The following is a 19,494-nucleotide window of genomic DNA, read 5'->3' as shown; positions in this document are numbered from 1 at the left end:
TCTTCATAAAAGTCCAGTAGATTCGTCAAACACAACTTTCCCTTCATGAATCCATGCTGCGTCTGCTTGATCGAACCATTCTTATTCAGGTGCTCTGTTATTTCCTCTTTAATAATGGACTCTAGCATCTTCCCAACTACGGACGTTAAGCTAACCGGCCTGTAGTTACCCGCTTTTTGTCTACTTCCTTTTTTAAACAGCGGCGTAACAGTAGCTGTTTTCCAGTCAGCCGCCACTACCCCAGAGTCCAGCGAATTTTGATAAATTACTACTAACGCATCTGCTATTACCTCAGCCATTTCTTTCAGTACCCTGGGATGCATTCCATCCGGGCCCAGGGACTTGTCTACCTTCAGTCCTATTAGTCTACCAAGCACCACCTCCTTAGTAACAGAAATTGTATTAAGGACCTCCCCTCCCACCAACTCTCGATCTCTAATATTCGGCAAACTATTTGTGTCTTCCACCGTGAAGACCGATACAAAGAACTTATTTAAAGTCTCAGCCATTTCCTCGTTTTCCACTATTAAATCCCCCCTCTCATCTTCCAAGGGTCCAACATTCACTCTAGCCACTCTATTCCTTTTTATATACTTGTAAAAACTTTTACGATCATTTTTTATATTTTGAGCTAGTTTAGTTTCATAATCTATCTTTCCTTTCTTAATCGCTTTCTTAGTCGTTCTTTGTTTTTCTTTAAAGCTTTCCCAATCCACTAATTCTCCACTATTTTTGGCCACTCTGTACGCATCTGATTTTATTTTAATACTCTCCTTTATTTCCTTCGTTATCCACGTCCGGTTATCCTTTTTCTCACAGTCCTTCTTTATCACTGGAATATATTTTTGCTGAGTACTTAAAAAAAATCTCCTTAAAAATCCTCCACTGTTCCTCAGCTGTCCTACCTACCAGTCTGCTCGCCCAGTCTACATTAGCCAATTCCACCCTCATCCTATCGTACTCCCCTCTGTTCAAGCAGAGGACACTGGTTTGGGACCCTACTTTCTCACCCTCCATCTGTATCAGAAATTCCACCATATTATGATCACTCATCCCAAGAGGATCCTTCACAAGAAGATCCTTAATCCTACCTGTCTCATTGCACAGAACCAGATCCAAGATAGCTCGCTCTCTCGTAGGTTCTGTAACATACTGTTCAATGAAACAATCCCGACAGACACTTTGTATCCTCCGTACAACTTGCTTTCCTACCTATCTTTGTATCATCAGCAAATTTGGCTACAGTATGGTGTTATGGCACCATTGATGTCAATACCGAGTTGTCCAAATCACTGAAGGGAAGCTTGAAACAGTTGGCAAAACATTTTTTTGCAATTTGTGTGGTACGAGGAGAGGTTCTGAGATCTGGAAATGACATCCCTGACTACTTCTGATTATTTTACAGTAACGTAAATGGAATGGGGAAAAAAAAGAATTTAAACACAAAATTGGCTTTGCATAGTAAACAGTACTTTAAAACAAAATTCCCTTTGAAGCTAACCTTCCCTCTTCTGTTCAGCAATTGCTTATAGATTTTAAAATATATAGAACCTTAGTAATTTTTACCAGACAGTGCCTTTGTTTTTGCTTAGGGTGTCCTCTGAGGCTGACAACAGCTGGTTGTTTAGGTCTGGCTTTGTTCATACTGCTTTCTGGGAGTTCTGACTAGTTATTCCTGCTGTCTGCTGGGTGACCTGAGCAGTCAACTCTCACATCAGTTTCAATATTTCCTTAAATAGTTTCTTTCTCTTTGATTGCGCTATTGTTTCACTTCTCTTTACAAATGCTTTCTTCCCAGAGTTGATTACATTTATTTCTTTACTTCAGCCTTAGGAATAAAAAAAGTAAATCTATCTTCACTTTACACCTTTTTTTTATAACCGAAACAGTGTATACATTCTCCTTTGAACAATAACAACCTATACAAATCTACTCCTGTTATTGCCTGATATAAACATTCGTTTGAAGTTCTTGGTTCATCTAAATTATTTCTTAGTGTTAGTTTAGATTCTCGATACCCTGTCTCTTACGCAAATTATCATACTTACAAAGAACGAAGAACAATACAGCACAGGAACAAGCCCTTCGGCCCACCAAGCCTGCGCCAATAAGTGGTTTCTATCCTTCTGGTTGCCTCCCGTTCATGTGTCTATCAAGATATACCTTGAATGTTGCTAATGCGCCTGCTTCCACAGTGTGTTCCAAGCACCCACCTTCACTTCTACTTGTGACCTCCTGTCGTCAACCCTTTCACCCTAGAAAAAAGCCTCTGACTATCCACCTTATTTATGCCAAACCCCCAACAGCTTATCTTCCAGTACATAAGAAATATGACAACAATATTAACGACAGAAAACTATTGCAATTTCTCGGTTTGCTTGAGGATAATCAATCCCTTATTGATTATAGGAGCGGAGAAGCTACAACATCTTTTCCGGAGCCTTCAACATGTCATCGGTGAAGACGAACATCTCGTCAAGGCCATCCTCACACCCCCACTTCTTGCCTTCAAACAATCGCGCAACCTCAAACAGACCATTGTCCGCAGCAAACTACCCAGCCTTCAGGAGAACAGTGACCACAACACCACACAACCCTGCCACAGCAACCTCTGCAAGACATGCCGGATCATCGACACGGATGATCCGAAGGTGAGTGGGAAAGCGAATTGCGTGGAGGATGCGGAAAGTCTGCAGAGAGATTTGGATAGGCTGAGCGAGTGGGCGAGGATCTGGCAGATGGAATATAACGTTAGCAAATGTGAGGTTATCCACTTTGGAAGAAATAATAGTAAATTGGAATATTATTTAAATGGAGAAAAATTACATCGTGCGACTGTGCAGAGGGACCTGGGGGTCCTTGTGCACGAATCGCAAAAACTCAGTCTGCAGGTGCAGCAGGTGATCAAGAAGGCGAATGGAATGTTGGCCTTTATCGCGAGGGGGATAGAATATAAAAGCAGGGAGGTCTTGCTGCAACTGTACAAGGCACTGGTGAGGCCGCAACTGGAGTACTGTGTGCAGTTTTGGTCCCCTTATTTGCGCAAGGATATATTGGCCTTGGAGGGAGTGCAGAGAAGGTTCACCAGGTTGATACCGGAGATGAGGGGTGTAGCTTATGAGGAGAGATTACACAGATTGGGTCTGTACTCGTTGGAGTTTAGAAGGATGAGGGGTGATCTTATAGAGACATATAAGATAATGAAAGGGCTGGATAGGGTAGAGGTGGAGAGATTCTTTCCACTTAGAAGGGAAACCAGAACTAGAGGGCACAGCCTCAAAATAAGGGGGGGCCGGTTCAGAACAGAGTTGAGGGGGAACTTCTTCTCTCAGAGGGTAGTGAATCTCTGGAATTCTCTGCCCATTGAAGTGGTGGAGGCTTCCTCGTTGAATATGTTTAAATCACGGGTAGATAGTTTTCTGATCGATAAGGGAATTAGGGGATATGGGGAGCAGGCGGGTAAGTGGAACTGATTCGCTTCAGATCAGCCATGATCTTGTTGAATGGCGGGGCAGGCTCGAAGGGCCAGATGGCCTACTCCTGCTCCTATTTCTTATGTTCTTATGCCAACATCTCACGTGAGAACACCATTCACCAGGTACACGGTACACACTCACTGTTCCACAGAGAGAGCTGAGGGTAAGAGAGAGTGTTTTTTAGTGGAGATTTATTTATTTTTCAGTTAATTTTGTGTGTAAAATCGGAGGTTTTTTTCAAAACCGGAAGTAGGCCTGGGGAGGTTTGTTGTTGGCTTTGAAAGGCAGGCAGCACTTACGAGGGGGCAGCGTCGGTAGCGGGCAGTGGAGAGTGGGAAGCAGAGTGAGAGCTGTCAGGGCTTTGGCTCACAGGGCTTAGGTGGGAAGGGCGAGGCAGGGTAAGTTATTTTTATCCAAACCTATATAGAAAAAGGGCAACTATGAATGATAGGCCAGTTTGGTGCTTCCGGTGTGAGATGTGGGAGTTCCTGGAAACACCTAGCCTCCCGGAGGACCACATTTGCGCCAGGTGCGTGGAACTGCAGCTCCTGAGGGACCGCGTCATGGAACTGGAGCTGCAGATTGCTGACCTTAGTCTAGTCAGGGAGAATGAGAGAATAATTGACATGAGTTATAGGGAACTAGTTACACCGGGGCATCGGGAGGAAGACACGTGGGTCACAGTTAGGAGGAGTAAAGGTCAGAAGGGTAACGTACCAGAGAGTATTCCAGTGGCTGTCTCTCATAATAGGAAGGGCTCGGCGACAGGTGTGAGAGGGGAGGGGAGTGAGCAATTAGTGGAGGGGTCACCTGTGGTTGTCCCCCTCCAAAACAAGTATATTGTTTTGGATAGTGTGGAGGAGGATGACTCTCCAGGGGTAAGCCACAGCGACCAGGTCACTGGCACAGAGTCAGGCTCTGTGGCCCGGAAAGGAAAGAGAGGGGTTAGGAGAGCAATAGTGGTGGGGGATGCGTCGGTTAGAGGCACGGACAGGCGATTCTGTGGGTGCGAACGGGACTCCAGGATGGTAGTCTGCCTACTTGGTGCTGGGGTAATGGATGTCTCCAAGCGGATAGGAGGCATCTTAAAAGGGGAAGATAAAGAAACGGATGTCATTGTACACATTGGTGCAAATGACGTAGATAGGAAGAGCAGGGGGATCCTACGAGAGCAATTCAGGGAGTTGGGAAATAGACTAAAAAGTAGGGCCTCCAGGGTGGCCATCTCTGGGCTGCTCCCAATGCCTCGTGCCAGTGAGGCTAAGAATAGGGAGTTAGTACAATTGAATGCTTGGCTAAAGGACTGGTCCAGGAGGGAGGGCTTCATTTTCCTAGATCAATGGGAAGTTTTCAGGAGAGGATGGCACCTGTACAAGGAGGACGGGTCACAACTAAGCTGGAAGGGCACAAATATCCTGGCTGGGAGTTTTGCTAGTGCAGTTCGGGGGGGTTTAAACTAGTATGGCAGGGGGGTGGGGATCAAAATATTAGGTCTACAAGTGTAGAGGCTGGGGACGAGCTTGGGGCTGGGACAAGGCTGGCAAAGAGGAGCACTCTGGGGGAGGATGACCTCACTGGGCCTGGAGGTCTGGAGTGCTTATACTTCAATGCAAGGAGCGTAGCAGGTAAGACAGACGAACTTAGGGCCTTAATGCTCACGAGGAATTTGGATGTGGTTGCGGTGACAGAGACTTGTTTGAAAGAGGGACAGGACTGGCAACTGAATATTCCGAGGTACAAGTGTTTTAGGCGAGACAGAGGAGGGGCCAAAAGAGGTGGGGGAGTAGCAGTATTGGTTGGAGAGCATATTACAGCGGTGCAGAGGGAGGACAATTCAGAGGGGTCGTGTAACGAGTAACACTGGGTGGAGCTTAGAAACAGGAAGGGCGCAGTCACCATGTTGGGGTATACTACAGGCCCCCCAACAGCCCAAGGGAAGTGGAAGAACGGATATGTCAGGAGATACTGGATAGGTGCAGGAAAAATAGGATTGTTGCAGTGGGAGACTTCAATTTCCCTGGTATAGACTGGAAATCGCTGAGAGCTGGGACTCTGAATGGGGAGGAATTTGTAAAATGCGTCCAGGAGGGTTCTTTGGAACAATATGTAGATAGCCCGACTAGAGAGGGGGCTATACTGGACATAGTACTGGGTAATGAGCCCGGTCAGGTCTTCAAAGTTTTGGTAGGGGAACATGTGGCAAATAGTGACCACAATTCTGTTAGCTTTAGGATAGTGATGGAAAAGGATGAGTGGTGTCCCAAGGGTAAGGTGTTGGATTGGGGGAAGGCTAACTTTAGTGGGATTAGGCAGAAATTGGCAGCTCTTGATTGCGAGAGGCTGTTTGAGGGTAAATCCACATCTGGCATGTGGGAGTCTTTTAAGGAACAGTTGTTAGGGCTACAGGACAGGCATGTGCCTGTAAAAAAGACGGATAGGAAGGGTAGGATTCGAGAACCGTGGATAACCAGGGAAATTGAGGGACTGGTCAAAAAGAAAAGAGAGGCGTATGTTAGGTCCAGGCAGCTAAAAACGGAGGGAGCTCTGGAGGAGCACAAAGAAAGTAGGAAAGAACTCAAACGGGGAATTCGAAGGGCAAAAAGGGGTCACGAAATGTCCTTGGCAGACAGGATTAAGGAGAATCCCAAGGCATTTTATTCATACGTTAGGAACAAAAGAGTTGTCAGGGAAAAAAATCGGACCTCTCAGGGACAAAAGTGGGGCATTATGCTTAGAGCCCAAAGAAGTAGGGGAGATCCTAAATGAATACTTTGCGTCGGTATTCACAAAGGAGAGGGATGTGTTGACTGGGAGTGTCTCGGAGGGGAGTGTTGAACCGTTGGAGAAAATCTCCATTACAAGGGAGGAAGTGTTAGGTTTGTTCGAGAATATAAAGACTGACAAATCCCCAGGGCCTGATGGAATCTATCCAAGGCTGCTCAGGGAGACGAGAGATTAAATCGCTGGGCCTCTGACGCAAATCTTTGTCTCGTCACTGGACGCAGGTGAGGTCCCAGAGGACTGGAGGATAGCTAATGTGGTCCCGTTATTTAAGAAGGGTAGGAAGAATAACCCGGGAAATTATAGGGCGGTGAGCTTGACGTCCATGGTGGGGAAGTTGTTGGAGAAGATTCTTAGAGATAGGATGTATGCGCATTTAGAAAGGAATAAACTCATTAACGAAAGTCAGCATGGTTTTGTGAGAGGGAGGTCATGCCTCACTAACCTAGTGGAGTTTTTTGAAGAAGTGACTAGAATGGTTGACGAGGGAAGGGCCGTGGATGTCGTCTATATGGACTTTAGTAAAGCGTTTGACAAAGTCCCTCATGGTAGGCTGGTGCAAAAGGTTGGATCTCATGGGATAAAGGGGGAGGTGGCTAGATGGGTGGAGAACTGGCTTGGTCACAGAAGACAGAGGGTGGTAGTGGAAGGGTCTTTTTCCGGCTGGATGCCTGTGACTAGTGGTGTTCCGCAGGGCTCTGTATTGGGACCTCTGTTGTTTGTGATTTATATAAACGATCTGGAAGAAGGTGTAACTGGGGTGATCAGTAAGTTTGCGGACGACACAAAATTGGCTGGACTTGCAGATAGTGAGGAGCATTGTCAGAGGCTACAGAAGGATATAGATAGGCTGGAAATTTGGGCAAAGAAATGGCAAATGGAGTTCAATCCTGATAAATGCGAAGTGATGCATTTTGGTAGAAATAATGTAGGGAGGAGCTATACGATAAATGGCAGAACCATAAAGGGTGTAGATATGCAGAGGGACCTGGGGGTGCAAGTCCACAGATCCTTGAAGGTGACATCACAGGTGGAGAAGGTGGTGAAGAAGACATATGGCATTCTTGCCTTTATAGGACGGGGCATAGAGTATAAAAGTTGGGATCTGATGTTGCAGATGTATAGAACGTTGGTTTGGCCGCATTTGGAATACTGCGTCCAGTTCTGATCGCCACACTACCAGAAGGACATGGAGGCTTTGGCGAGAGTGCAGAGGAGGTTTACCAGGATGTTGCCTGGTATGGAGGGGCTTAGTTATGAGGAGACATTGGGTAACCTGGGGTTGTTCTCCCTGGAAAGACGGAGGATGAGGGGAGACTTAATAGAGGTGTGTAAAATTATGAAAGGCATAGATAGGGTGAACGGTGGGAAGCTTTTCCCCAGGTCGGTGGTGACATTCACGGGGGTTCAAGGTGAAGTGGGGGAGGTTGAACACAGATATCAGAAGGACATATTTTACACAGAGGGTGGTGGGGGCCTGGAATGCGCTGCCGGGCAAGGTGGTGGAGGCGGACACACTGGGAACGTTTAAGACTTGTCTAGATAGCCACATGAACGGAGTGGGAATGGAGGGATACAAAAGAATGGTCTAGTTTGGACCAGAGAGCGGCACGGGCTTGGAGGGCCGAAGGGCCTGTTCCTGTGCTGTATTGTTCTTTGTTCTTGTTCTTTGTTCTTGTGACTAGGCCAATGTTGTCTGTCTTATATGCTGCTGATGTACCATGCCTCGGGACATGCAGGAAAGGATGTCCTGAGGCATGATACATCAGCGAGACCATGCAGACGCTACGACAACGGATGAATGCACACCACTCGACAATCACCAGGCATGAATGTTCCCTTCTTCATAGAGTCATAGAGTTATAGAGGTTTACAGCATGGAAACAGGCCCTTCGGCCCAACTTGTCCATGCTGCCCTTTTTTTAAAACCCCTAAGCTAATCCCAATTGCCCGCGTTTGGCCCATATCCCTCTATACCCATCTTATCCATGTAACTATCTAAATGCTTTTTAAAAGACAAAATTGTACCCGCCTCTACTATTACCTCTGGAGCTTGTTCCAGACACTCACCACCCTCTGTGTGAAATAAAATTGCCCCTCTGGACACTTTTGTATCTCTCCCCTCTCACCTTAAACCTATCCCCTCTAGTTTTAGACTCCCCTACCTTTGGGAAAACATATTGGCTATCTACCTTATCTATGTCCCTCATTATTTTATAGACCACTATAAAGTCACCCCTCAGCCTCCTACAGTGCAGAGAAAAAAGTTCCAGCCTATTCAGCCTCTCCTTATAACTCAAACCATCAAGTCCTGGTAGCATCCTAGTAAATCTTTTCTGCACTCTTTCTAGTTTAATAATATCCTTTCTATAATAGGGTGACCAGAACTGCACACAGTATTCCAAGTGTGGCCTTACCAATGTCTTGTACAACTTCAACAAGACATCCCAACTCCTGTATTCAATGTTCTGACCGATGAAACGAAGCATGCCGAATGCCTTTTTCACCACCCTGTCTACATGTGACTCCACTTTCAAGGAGCTATGAACATGTACCCCTAGATCACTTTGTTCTGTAACTCTCCCCAGTGCCCTACCATTAAGTCCTGCCCTGGTTCAATCTACCAAAATGCAGCACCTCGCATTTGTCGAAATTAAACTCCATCTGCCATTCGTCAGCCCAATGGCCCAATTGACCGTTGCAATCGGAGATAACTTTCTTCACTGTCCACTATGCCACTACTGTCCACTATGCCACTTCCTGTCAGGGAACACTTCAGCAGTCGAGGGCATTCAGCCTCTGATCTTCGGGTAAGCGTTCTCCAAGGCGGCCTTCACTACACACGACAATGCAGAATCGCTGAGCAGAAACTGACAGCCAGGTTCCGCACACACGAGGACGGTCTCATTCGGGATCTTGGGTTCAAGTCACACTCTCTGTAACCCCTACCATTTGGCCTGGGCTTGCAAAATCTCGCTAACTGTCCTGGCTGGAGACAATTCACACCTCTTTAACCTGTGCTTAATCCTCTCTCCACTCACATTGACTGCACCAGTAAAGACTCGATTACCTGTTAAGACTCACATTCCAACCATTATCTTGTAATGAAGTTTGCGTCTATGTATGCCCTGTTTGTGAAACAAATCCTGCACTCATCTGATGAAGGGGCAGTGCTCCGAAAGCTCGTGCTAATAAATTAACTTGCTGGACTTTAACCTGGTGTTGTGAGACTACTTACTGTGCCCATCTCAATCACCTGTGTGCTTCCTCCTTTCACTAGCCACCAATCCACTCATTTAGATACCTTAGGGGGTTTCCCTCACACTATAATGCTAGAGAAATTAAACTTTTGAAATTATGCAGTTGATAAAGTTTGCCCTCCTTTAGGGAATAAAAAGACTGACAAATCCTCCCAGGGCCTGATGGAATCTATACAAGGCTGCTCAGGGAGACGAGAGATTAAATTGCTGGGCCTCTGACGCAAATCTTTGTCACGTCACTGGACACAGGTGAGGTCCCAGAGGACTGGAGGATAGCTAATGTGGTCCCGTTATTTAAGAAGGGTAGGAAGGATAACCCGGGAAATTATAGACCAGTGAGCTTGACGTCCGTGGTCGGGAAGTTGTTGGAGAGGATTCTTAGAGATGGGATGTATGCGCATTTAGAAAGGAATAAACTCATTAACGATAATCAGCATGGTTTTGTGAGAGGGAGGTCATGCCTCACTAACCTAGTGGAGTTTTTTGAAGAAGTGACTAGAATGGTTGACGAGGGAAGGGCCGTGGATGTCGTCTATATGGACTTTAGTAAAGCGTTTGACAAAGTCCCTCATGGTAGGTTGGTGCAAAAGGTTGGATCTCATGGGATAAAGGGGGAGGTGGCTAGATGGGTGGAGAACTGGCTTAGTCACAGAAGACAGAGGGTGGTAGTGGAAGGGTCTTTTTCCGGCTGGATGCCTGTGACTAGTGGTGTTCCGCAGGGCTCTGTATTGGGACCTCTGCTGTTTGTGATTTATATAAACGATCTGGAAGAAGGTGTAACTGGGGTGATCAGTAAGTTTGCGGATGACACGAAAATGGCTGGACTTGCAGATAGTGAGGAACATTGTCAGAGGCTTCAGAAGGATATAGATAGGCTGGAAATTTGGGCAAAGAAATGGCAAATGGAGTTCAATCCAGATAAATGCGAAGTGATGCATTTTGGTAGAACTAACTTCGGGGGGAGCTATACGATAAATGGCAGAACCATAAAGGGTGTAGATATGCAGAGGGACCTGGGTGTGCAAGTCCACAGATCCTTGAAGGTGACGTCACAGGTGAAGAAGGTAGTGAAGAAGGCATATGGCATGCTTCCCTTTATAGGACGGGGCATAGAGTATAAAAGTTGGGGTCTGATGTTGCAGTTGTATAGAACGTTGGTTCGGCCGCATTTGGAATACTGTGCCCAGTTCTGGTCGCCACGCTACCAGAAGGACATGGAGGCTTTAGAGAGAGTGCAGAGGAGGTTTACCAGGATGTTGTCTGGTATGGAAGGGCTTAGTTATGAGGAGAGATTGGGTAAACTGGGGTTGTTCTCACTGGAAAGATGGAGGATGAGGGGTGACCTAATAGAGGTGTGTAAAATTATGAAAGGCATAGATAGGGTGAACGGTGGGAAGCTTTTCCCCAGGTCGGTGGTGACATTCACGAGGGTTCAAGGTGAAGTGGGGGAGGTTTAACACAGATATCAGAAGGACATATTTTACACAGAGGGTGGTGGGGGCCTGGAATGAGCTGCCGGGCAAGGTGGTGGAGGCGGACACACTGGGAACGTTTAAGACTTGTCTAGATAGCCACATGAACGGAGTGGGAATGGAGGGATACAAAAGAATGGTCTAGTTTGGACCAGGGAGCAGCGCAGGCTTGGAGGGCCGAAGGGCCTGTTCCTGTGCTGTATTGTTCTTTGTTCTTGTTCTTTGTTCATTGTGACAAATGAGAAAGATGCTACCCAGACCATTGGGGCAGAAAAGACTGCAACATTATGGGTGGGATTCTCTGGCCGTGCTCGCCTCAAAACCGGAGAATCCCACTCGAGGTCAATGGACCTTTGCATGGTCCGCACCACCACTCTGCACCCCCCACTACAATTCCTGTGGCGGGTGGGACAAAAGAATTCCGGCCTATACTCTGCACCCCCTCCTTTCCTTCTCCCCTATGTACTCTATGAACGCTATGTTTTTCCTGTATAGTGCAAGAGGGGAGGCAGTGGCCTCGTGGCATGATCCCTAGACTATTAAGCCAGAAAGTCAGCTAATATTCTGGGGACCTGGGTTCAAATCCCACCATGGCAGATGGTGGAATTTGCATTCAAAACAAAATATCTGGAATTAAAAATCTATTGATGCGAGAGGGGAGAGATACAAAAGTGCCCAGAGGGGCAATCTTTTCACACAGAGGGTGGTGAATGTCTGGAACAAGCTGCCAGAGGTAGTAGTAGAGGCGGGTACAATTTTGTTTTTTAAAAAGCATTTAGATAGTTACATGGATAAGATGGGTATAGAGGGATATGGGCCAAATGCGGGCAATTTGGATTCGCTTCGGGGTTTAAAAGAAAAGGGCGGCATGGACAAGTTCGCCAAAGGGCCTGTTTCCATGCTGTAAACCTCTATGACTCTTTGACTCTCTGAAACCATTGTCGATTGTCAAAGAACAAAGAAAATTACAGCACAGGAACAGGCCCTTCGGCCCTCCAAGCCTGCAGCAACCATGCTGCCCGAATTAACTAAAACCCCCTACCCTTCCGGGGACCATATCCCTCTATTCCCATCCGATTCATGTATTTGTCAAGATGCACCTTAAAAGTGACTACCGTATCCGCTTCCACTACCTCCCCCAGCAACGAATTCCAGACACCCACTGCTCTCTGTGTAAAAAATCTGCCTCGTACATCTCCTTTAAACCTTGCCCTCGCAGCTTAAACCTGTGCCCCCTAGTAATTGACTGGGAAAAAGCTTCTGACTATCCACTCTGTCCATGCCCCTCATAATCTTGTAGACTTCTATCAGGTCTCCCCTCAACCTCCGTCGTTCCAGTGAGAACAAACCAAGTTTCTCCAACTTCTCCTCATTGAACCAGGGTTGATCCCCTGACTGAAAGTAATGGTTGAGTGGGGGATATGCCGGGCCATGAGGTTACAGATTGTGGTGGACTACAATTCTGCTGCTGCTGATGGCCCACAGTGCCTCATGAATGCCCAGTCTTGAATTGCTAGATCTATTCGAAGTCTGTCCCCTTTAGCAGAAAAACCCATTTGGTGCACTAATGTCCGTTAGGGAAGGAAATCTGCCCTCCTTACCTGGTCTGGCCTACATGTGACTCCAGATCCACAGCAGTGTGGTTGACTCTCAACTGCCCCCTGAAATGACCTAGCAAGCCACTCAGTTGTATCAACCGCTGACAACATAAAAGGTACTTACCTTAGAAGATTCGACCTCATTGTTCCAGTGGAGCAGCTAGACTGGTGTTTTCAGGGGAGGAGAGCTAGTGGGTAAGAGGTGTTTTTTAAATTACTCTATTTTCGGAGTGTTTTTTTTTCTCGAAGACAGCTGGGAGGGTAAAACCGGAAGTAGGCCCCAGTGACACCTGGGAAGTTTTTTTTTCCTTTGAAAAGCAGGCCGCTCTATCCAGCGGGCAGCATTGTGAGCGGGTGGTGGAGTGAGAGGGAGCAGAGTGAAGGCTGAAGGGCTTTGGCTCAATGGGCGAGGCAGGGTAGGTTTAGTTCTTAGTTGTTTCCTGTGTTATTTGAAGACAGGGGAATTATGAGTGTGAGGCCAGTTTGTTGTTCTCGGTGTCAGATGTGGGAGGTCCTGGAGTTTCCTAGCTTCCCGGACGTCCATATCTGCGCCAGGTGCGTCGAGCTGCAGCTCCTGAGGGACCGTGTTGGGGAACTGGAGCTGCAGCTCGATGACCTTTGTCTGGTCAGGGAGAATGAGGAGGTGATAGAGAGAAGTTACAGGCAGGTGGTCACACCGGGGCCACGGGAGGCAGACAAGTGGGTCACGGTTAGGAAGGGGAAGGGGAAAGGTCAGGTACTAGAGAGTACCCCAGTGGCTGTGCCCCTTAACAATAAGTACTCCTGTTTGAGTGCTGTTGGGGGGAACAGCCTACCTGGGGGAAGCAACAGTGGCCGTGCCTCTGGCACAGAGTCCGGCCCTGTAGCTCAGAAGGGTAGGGAAAGGAGGAGGAAGGTAGTAATGATAGGGGACTCTATAGTGAGGGGGTCGGACAGGCGATTCTGTGGATGCAGACAAGAAACTCGGTTGGTAGTTTGCCTCCTTGGTGCCAGGATCCGGGATGTTTCTGATCACGTCCAAGATATCCTGAAGTGGGAGGGAGAAGAGCCAGAGGTCGTGGTACATATTGGTACCAATGACATAGGTAGGAAAAGGGAAGAGGTCCTGAAAGGAGAATATAGGGAGTTGGGAAGGGAGTTGAGAAGAAGGACCGCAAAGGTAGTAATCTCGGGATTGCTGCCTGTGCCACGCGACAGTGAGAGTAGGAATGGAATGAGGTGGAGGATAAATGCGTGGCTGAGGGATTGGAGCAGGGGGCAGGGATTCAGGTTTCTGGATCATTGGGACCCCTTTTGGGGCAGGTGTGACCCGTACAATAAGGACGGGTTGCACTTGAATCCCAGGAGGACCAATATCCTGGCGGGGAGGTTTGCGAAGGCTACTGGGGAGAGTTTAAACTAGAATGGTTGGGGGGTGGGAATCAAATTGAAGTGATTGGGAGAGAGGAGGTTAGCTCACAAATAGAGAAAGCTTGCCGACAGTGTGAGAGGGAGGATAGGCAGGTGATAGAGAAGGGGAGCGCTCAGACCGAAGGTTTGAGATGTGTCTATTTTAACGCAAGGAGTGTTGTGAACAAAGTGGATGAGCTTAGAGCGTGGATCACTACTTGGAAATATGATGTGGTGGCCATTACAGAGACTTGGATGACTCAGGGACAGGACTGGTTACTTCAAGTGCCGGGTTTCAGATGTTTCAGAAGGGACAGGGAGGGAGGCAAAAGAGGTGGGGAAGTGGCACTGTTGATCAGAGATAGTGTCACGGATGCAGAAAAGATGGACACCATGGAGGGTTTGTCTACGGAGTCTCTGTGGGTGGAGGTTAGGAACAGGAAGGGGTCAATAACTTTACTGGGTGTTTTCTATAGGCCGCCCAATAGTAACAGGGATGTTGAGGAGCAGATAGGGAAACGGATCCTGGAAATGTGGAATAATAACAGAGTTGTCGTGATGGGAGATTTTAATTTCCCAAATATTGATTGGAATCTCCCGAGAGTAAGGGGTGTAGATGGGGAGGAGTTTGTTAGGTGTGTTCAGGAGGGTTTCTTGACACAGTATGTAGATAAGCCTACAAGAGGAGAGGCTGTACTTGATTTGGTATTGGGAAATGATTGGCAGGTGTCAGATCTCTCAGTGGGAGAGCATTTTGGGGATAGTGATCAGGTTAAACATGGGCAAGGAAACCAGTTACTGATTACCACGTACCATCCTCCTTCGGCTGATGAATCAGTATTCCTCCGTGTTGAACAATATTTGGAGGAAGCACTGAGGGTGGCAAGGGCGCAAAATGTATTCTGGGTGGGGGATTTCAATGTCCATCACCAAGAGTGGCTTGGCAGCAGCATTACTGATCGAGCTGGTCCGGTCCTAAAGGATATAATTGCTAGACTGGGTCTGTGGCTGGTGGTGAAGGAACCAACAAGAAGGAAAAACATTCTTGACCTCATCCTTACCAATCTGCCGACTGCAGATACATCTGTCCATGACAATATCGGTAAGAATGACCACCGCACAGTCCTTGTGGAGACGAAGCCTTCACATTGAGAATAACCTTCATCGTGTTGTGTGGCACTATCACCGTGCTAAATGGGACAGACTTTGAACAATTCTAGCAGCTCAAGACTGGGCATCCATGAGGCACTGTGGGCCATCAACAGCAGCGGAATTGTACTCCAGCACAATCTGTAACCTCATGGCCCGGCATATCTCCCACTCAACCATTACCATCAAGTCAGGAGATCAATCCTGGTTCAATGGAGAGTGCAGGAGGGCATGCCAGAAGCAGCACCAGGCATACCCAAAAATGAGGTGTCAACCTAGTGAAGGTACAACACAGGACTACTTGTGTACCAAACATTGGAAGCAGATTGCAATAGACAGAGCTAAGCAATCCCACTGCTAATGAGATGTAAGCTCTGCAGACCTGCATATTCAGTCGTGAATGGTGGTGGACAATTAAACAACTCACTGGAGGAGGAGGCTCCACAAATATCCCCATCCTCAATAATGGAGGAGCCCAGCACATCCCCAGCATATTCCCAGCTCAGGAACTTGACAAATTGTCAACTGGAGCTGGAGCTATGTTTCAGAGAGAGAAATACTTTCAATCATTTACCTATTGCTGCTCTCTGTGGGGCAACCCTGGCCACAGCCGGGGACCCCAGTGCTCCTGGGTTTAGTTTCTTTTCTGGTGTTGCTGCAGTTGTTGTACTACCATTGGTCTCCTCACGAGGCAGTGGAAGGCTGATTTCCTTTGCAGTGAGTGGAGGATGATCATAAAGATTGGATTCATTTTCTGTCTGAACATTCTTTTCACTGCAGGTTTTCTTGTTCAGTAGGTTACTTATCTCCATTATGTTTCCAATTATCTCCACTGGTCCAGTAAGAGGCTTCTTCCTCACAGCAAGTTCATCCTTGACTTTTCTTAAGTAAGATGCTGGTGCCCAGCCCTCTTTGCCTTGATATCTGGAACAAAAAGATTTATAAACTCACCAATTTGTTTTGTCACAGCTGACGCAATTAATGTAAATTCCAAGCCTTAAACAACCAATGGCACAGAACTGTTCTGAGATGTATGTAGAAACATAGAAGATAGGATCAGGAGGAAGCCATTCGGCCCTTCGAGCCTGCTCCGCCATTCATTACAATCATGGCGGATTGTCCAACTCAATAGCCTAATCCTGCTTTTTCCCCATAACCTTTGATCCCATTCACCCCAAGTGCTATATCCAGCCGCCTCTTGAATACATTCAATGTTTTGCATCAACTACTTCCTGTGGTAATGAATTCCACAGGCCCAGCACTCTTTGGGTGAAGAAATGTCTCCTCATCTCCGTCCTAAATGGTCTACCCCGAATCCTCAAACTGTGACTCCTGGTTCTGGACTCTCCCACCATGTACTGTAGTTAAATGTAATATCCATTCAATCCAAAGCTGCGCTTCTAGCGAAGCGATGTCAAATCTTTGTACAAGAAGACAGAAGAGTATAAATCAGGCAATTACAGACCAGTGAGTTGAACATTGATTTTCAGCAAGTTTTGGAATTCAAACTTAAGAATGATACTAAGATTGGTGGAGTTGCGGATAGTGATGAAGATTGTCAGAGAGTACAGCAGGATATAGATAGGCTGGAAAATTGGGTGGAGAAATGACAGACGGAATTTAATCCAGACAAATGTGAGGTGATGCATTTTGGTAGGTCCAATACAAGTGTGAGCTATAAAATAAATGGCAGAACCATCAGGAGTATAGACGCACAAATAGATCTGGGAGTATAGGCCCACAGATCCTTAAAAGTGGCAGCACAGGTGGAAAAGATGGTGAAGAAAGCATATGGCATATGCTGATCAATTTTTTTATTATAGCATGTGCCCAGGGACCACCTTGGCACTGCCCATCCAGCATCAGGCAGTGCCAAGGGGACAGTGCCTAGAGGGGCAAAGGTGCAGGGGCAAAGGGCAGGGCCAAGGGGTGGGGCCTGTTGTGGGTGGGTCCAGGGGGCAGAGCCTATTTTGGGCAGGGCCTAGGGGTGTGAGGTCCCGCTGCCACTCTGCATTGGGATCGGTTGGGGCTGGAGGGAGGCCAGCGATCGGGGCGGGCTGGTGGGGTAGTTGTCTGCCGGTGGGGGGGGGGGGGGGGGGGGGTCTGCCTCCCGGGGGGCAGGGGGGAGAGGTTTGCTGGGAGAGGTTTGCCTCCTGGGGGACAGGGGGGATTGCCACTACTGGGGGGCGGGGGGGGGGGGGGGGGGTGCTGCTGGAGATCGGGGCGCTACTGGGCCAGGGTGGAGTTGGCCCGGGAATGCTTGTGGGAGCCGTGATCAGGCCGTGGGGGGGGGGGGGGGGGGGGGCTGGAGGGGCAGCAGTGCAGGGGTCCTGTGTTGGCCAGCACAATCGCTGGCCTTCAAACGGGGTGTCTGACAGATCGGGGCCACTGCGCATGTGCAGAGTTCCAGAACTGTCAGACTCCGGCATGAATAGGCTTGCTGCCCACACCCCCCTCCCCCACCCCACCCCACCCCCCACCGCCCCCGAGCTTTTAATGAGATTCACGATTGTGACCTCTGCATTGCACAGAGTGTGGGAGATTTGGGTCTGAAGTTAAACTGAAAAAAAGTCGGGATTTAAACCAGTTTTCTCACCCACATAGAAACTAGAAGCAGGAGTAGGCCATTCGACCCTTCGAGCCTGCTCCACCATTCATTTTCATCATGGCTGATCATCAAATTCAATATCCTGATCCCCCCTTCCACTCATATCCCTTGTCCCTTTCACCCCAACAGCTACATCCAATTTCTTCTTGAAATCAGACAACGTTTTGGTCTCAACTACATTCTGTAGAAGTGAATTCCATTCATTCACCGCCCTCTGGTTGAAGACGTTTCTCTTCACCTCAATTCTAAAAGGTTTATCCCTTATCCTCAAATTATGACCCCTAGTTCTGGACTCCCCCACCATTGGGAACATTCTTTCTGAATCTATCCTGTCTAACCCTGTTAGAATTTTATATGTTTCCATGAGATCCCCTCTCACTCTTCTAAACACCAGTGAATATAATAATCCTAACCAACTTGGTCTCTCCTCATATGACAGATCTGCCATCCCAGGAATCAGCCTGGTGAACCTTCGCTGTACTCCCTCAATAGCAAAAGTTTAAAGTTTTTAAAGTTTAAATTAAAGTTTAAAGTAAAAGTTTCTTAAAGTTTATTTATTAGTGTCACAAGAGTGCAGAAAAGATTTATTAGGATGCTACCGGGACTTGATAATTTGAGTTATAAGGAGAGGCTGGATAGACTGGGACCTTTTTTCTCTGGAGTGAAGGAGGGTGAGGGGTGATCTTCTTGAAATCTAAAGAAAAATGAGGGGCATTGATCAGCTAGATGGTCAATATATTTTCCCAAAGGTAGGGGAAACAAATTAGAGGGCATAGGTTTAAGGTGAGAGGGGAGAGATACAAAAGGGTCCAGAGAGGCAATTTTCTTCACACAGAGGGTGGTGAGTGTCCGGAACAAGCTGCCAGAGGTAGTAGTAGAGGCGGGTACAATTTTGTCTTTTAAAAAGCATTTAGACAGCTACATGGGTAAGATGGGTATAGAGGGATATGGGCCAAACGAGGGCAATAGTGAATAGCTTAGTGGTTTAAAAAAAAGGGGTGGCATGGACAAGTTGGGCCGAAGGGCCTGTTTCCATGCTGTAAACGTTTATGACTCTATGACTCTAAGTAGGCTTACATTAACACTGCAATGAAGTTACTGTGCACATCCCCTGGGGATCAAGGACATCCTTCCTCAGATAAGGACAGCAAAACTGTACACAATACTCCAGGTGTGGCTCACCAGCACCCTATACAATTGCAGAAGAAAATCCCTATCCCTGTACACAAATCCTTTCGCTATGAAGGCCAACATACCATTTACCTTCTTTACTCCCTGTTGTACCTGCGCACTTACTTTTAGTGACTGATGCACAAGGATGCCAAGGTCTCGTTGAGTATCCACCTCTCTCAATTTACACCCATTCAAGTAATAATCTGTCTTCCTATTATTGCTACCAAAGTGGACAATCTCACATTTATCCACATTATACTGCATCTGCCATGCATATACCCACACACTCAGCCTGTCCAAATCACATTGAAGCATCTCTGCACCCTCCTCACAGCTCACCCTCCCACCCAACATGGTATCATCTACAAATCTGGAGATAACACATTTAGTTCCCTCTTCCAAATCATTACTATATAATGTGAACAGTTGAGGTCATAAGTTCACAAGGTATAGGAGCAGAATTTGGCCATTCGCCCTATCGAGTCTGCTCCACCATTCAATCATGACTGATATGCTCCTCATCCCCATTTTCCTGCCTTCTCCCCATAACCTTTCAACCCATTACCAATTAAAAATCTGTCTAACTCT

At 47.2% G+C, this 19,494-nt stretch overlaps 1 protein-coding gene across 3 annotated transcripts in view; it reads right to left on the bottom strand.

Annotated features, from left to right (window-relative positions):
- Positions 1-19,494, bottom strand: part of sh3pxd2aa (SH3 and PX domains 2Aa) — a 622,535-nt gene that overhangs the window by 56,225 nt on the left and 546,816 nt on the right. For all 3 annotated transcript variants that reach the window (XM_078203748.1, XM_078203749.1, XM_078203750.1), the window contains one exon: positions 15,700-16,049. In XM_078203748.1, the coding sequence (XP_078059874.1) occupies positions 15,700-16,049 (350 nt within the window). The remainder of the gene's footprint in view (positions 1-15,699; positions 16,050-19,494) is intronic.

This window comes from Mustelus asterias, unplaced genomic scaffold, assembly GCF_964213995.1.
Source record: "Mustelus asterias unplaced genomic scaffold, sMusAst1.hap1.1 HAP1_SCAFFOLD_208, whole genome shotgun sequence".
Lineage (NCBI taxonomy): Eukaryota > Metazoa > Chordata > Chondrichthyes > Carcharhiniformes > Triakidae > Mustelus > Mustelus asterias.
The sequence above is the reverse complement of the archived record's forward strand: the minus strand, read 5'-3'. Positions and strand labels throughout refer to the sequence as shown.